Here is a 1,446-nt window from a genome sequence, read left to right as displayed (position 1 = left end):
AAAAAGAACAGGAAAAGAGGGACAAAACCTAGAACCAATAATCTATGCCTACTCTATAAAAATCTCTCTATCTCTATAATGGATCTGTTTTATGTGTTGTCTTCTCAGTTCAGAGGGGCCCCTGCCTGTCTTTGCCTAGGGCCCCAAATTTCCTAAATCTGCCCCTGGTCTAACGGATGCATTATTCTAAATCTGAAGATGGATATAAAGCTGCTTTATGAAAAGTTAGATCAACCCTGATTCCTATAAATGGAATTAGATTTTAGTTTTCATTAAATCTAGTGAAACTGTAGAAGCTTTCAAAGCTGAACTCGGCCTTCTGCTGTGTCATACGCTGCAGACCTGATGAGAAAGAAGGAGTTTTATCAGAAGCTGTGAATGTAAAATGAGTGGATTATGAAGCTTTTCTTGCCTTTGGCCTCAAAGGCAGCAGGTTTGTTCAGGTGGATGAAGCGACTCATTGGTTGATGGTCTCTGTTTCTCTCTGCAGGCTGCCTCAGTTCAAAGAGGAGGCAAAGAGTTATGTGGGAGCCAACATGAAAAAGGTAACATGATAAAGATGCTAATGTTCCCGTTCGTTTCTATAGTAATGGGTTTGCTTGTGGTTTTCTCACTGCCTGTGGCTGTGTAGTCTGGTGAAGGCTGCTCGCTTTAAGAACCCCTCTCCTTAGTATTGCGATGGTGATTCAATCCAGCTGTTCTCCTGAATTAACTCCACCCTTTACTGGATTGAAGGCTTGTTTTGCTTTAAAGTCTTCAACTGTTAAACATAATTTGGAAATGAATCGATTTTGCAGTCAAAACAGAGAAATGGAGCCGTTCATGCAGCAGTGACTTTACAGCAGATTTAATGAGCAAATGCAGAAAATCTTTGCATCAGTAGAAGCAAAGACTGATGCTGCAGGTTTTAACATTTCTAGTTAGTTTGGGTATTTATAAACCGTTTCTCCATAGTTCATAAAAAATGTTTTAGTGCAGCAATAATAATCAGAGCTGCTCTCTGTTTCTTTGATATAACAATCCACTCTATCATTTGGAGTGTAACTCCTTAATATTTATTAATTTTTCATATGCAGAATGTCTGCAGAGGTAATGACAGCTTGCAGGTAGTGTCTGTCTCTGCCAAACAAACTCCTGGATCAGCTTTTCTGGTTGGTTGATGCTTCGGCGTCCAGCGGCAAAAGTTCAGTTTACTGAACTTCAGCCTGGAACTCTCTAATTGCTCAGCTGGACCTCTGGACACCATCTCCCCTAAACTTTGCATGTAAATCAGACGCAAATTTAACGGCAGAAAGCACCCGGTGTATGATAGGCTAACACTAGTTGGCACCTGGTGCTAACAGTAGTTGGCACCTGGTGCTAACACTAGTTGGCACCAGGTGCTAACACTAGTTGGCACCTGGTGCTAACAGTAGTTGGCACCAGGTGCTAACACTAGTTGGCACC

General features: G+C 41.6%; 1 protein-coding gene across 1 annotated transcript in view; it reads left to right on the top strand.

Moving 5' to 3' along the window:
• gbf1 (golgi brefeldin A resistant guanine nucleotide exchange factor 1) overlaps positions 1–1,446 on the top strand; it is an 83,936-nt gene that overhangs the window by 39,870 nt on the left and 42,620 nt on the right. The window contains exon 6 of the mRNA XM_015387147.1: positions 491–545. Coding sequence (XP_015242633.1) covers positions 491–545 — 55 coding nt within the window. The remainder of the gene's footprint in view (positions 1–490; positions 546–1,446) is intronic.

This window comes from Cyprinodon variegatus, unplaced genomic scaffold (assembly GCF_000732505.1).
Source record: "Cyprinodon variegatus isolate N-32 unplaced genomic scaffold, C_variegatus-1.0 Scaffold386, whole genome shotgun sequence".
NCBI classification, from domain to species: domain Eukaryota; kingdom Metazoa; phylum Chordata; class Actinopteri; order Cyprinodontiformes; family Cyprinodontidae; genus Cyprinodon; species Cyprinodon variegatus.
Note: the sequence above shows the minus strand (reverse complement) of the source record. Positions and strands in the feature narration are given on the sequence as shown.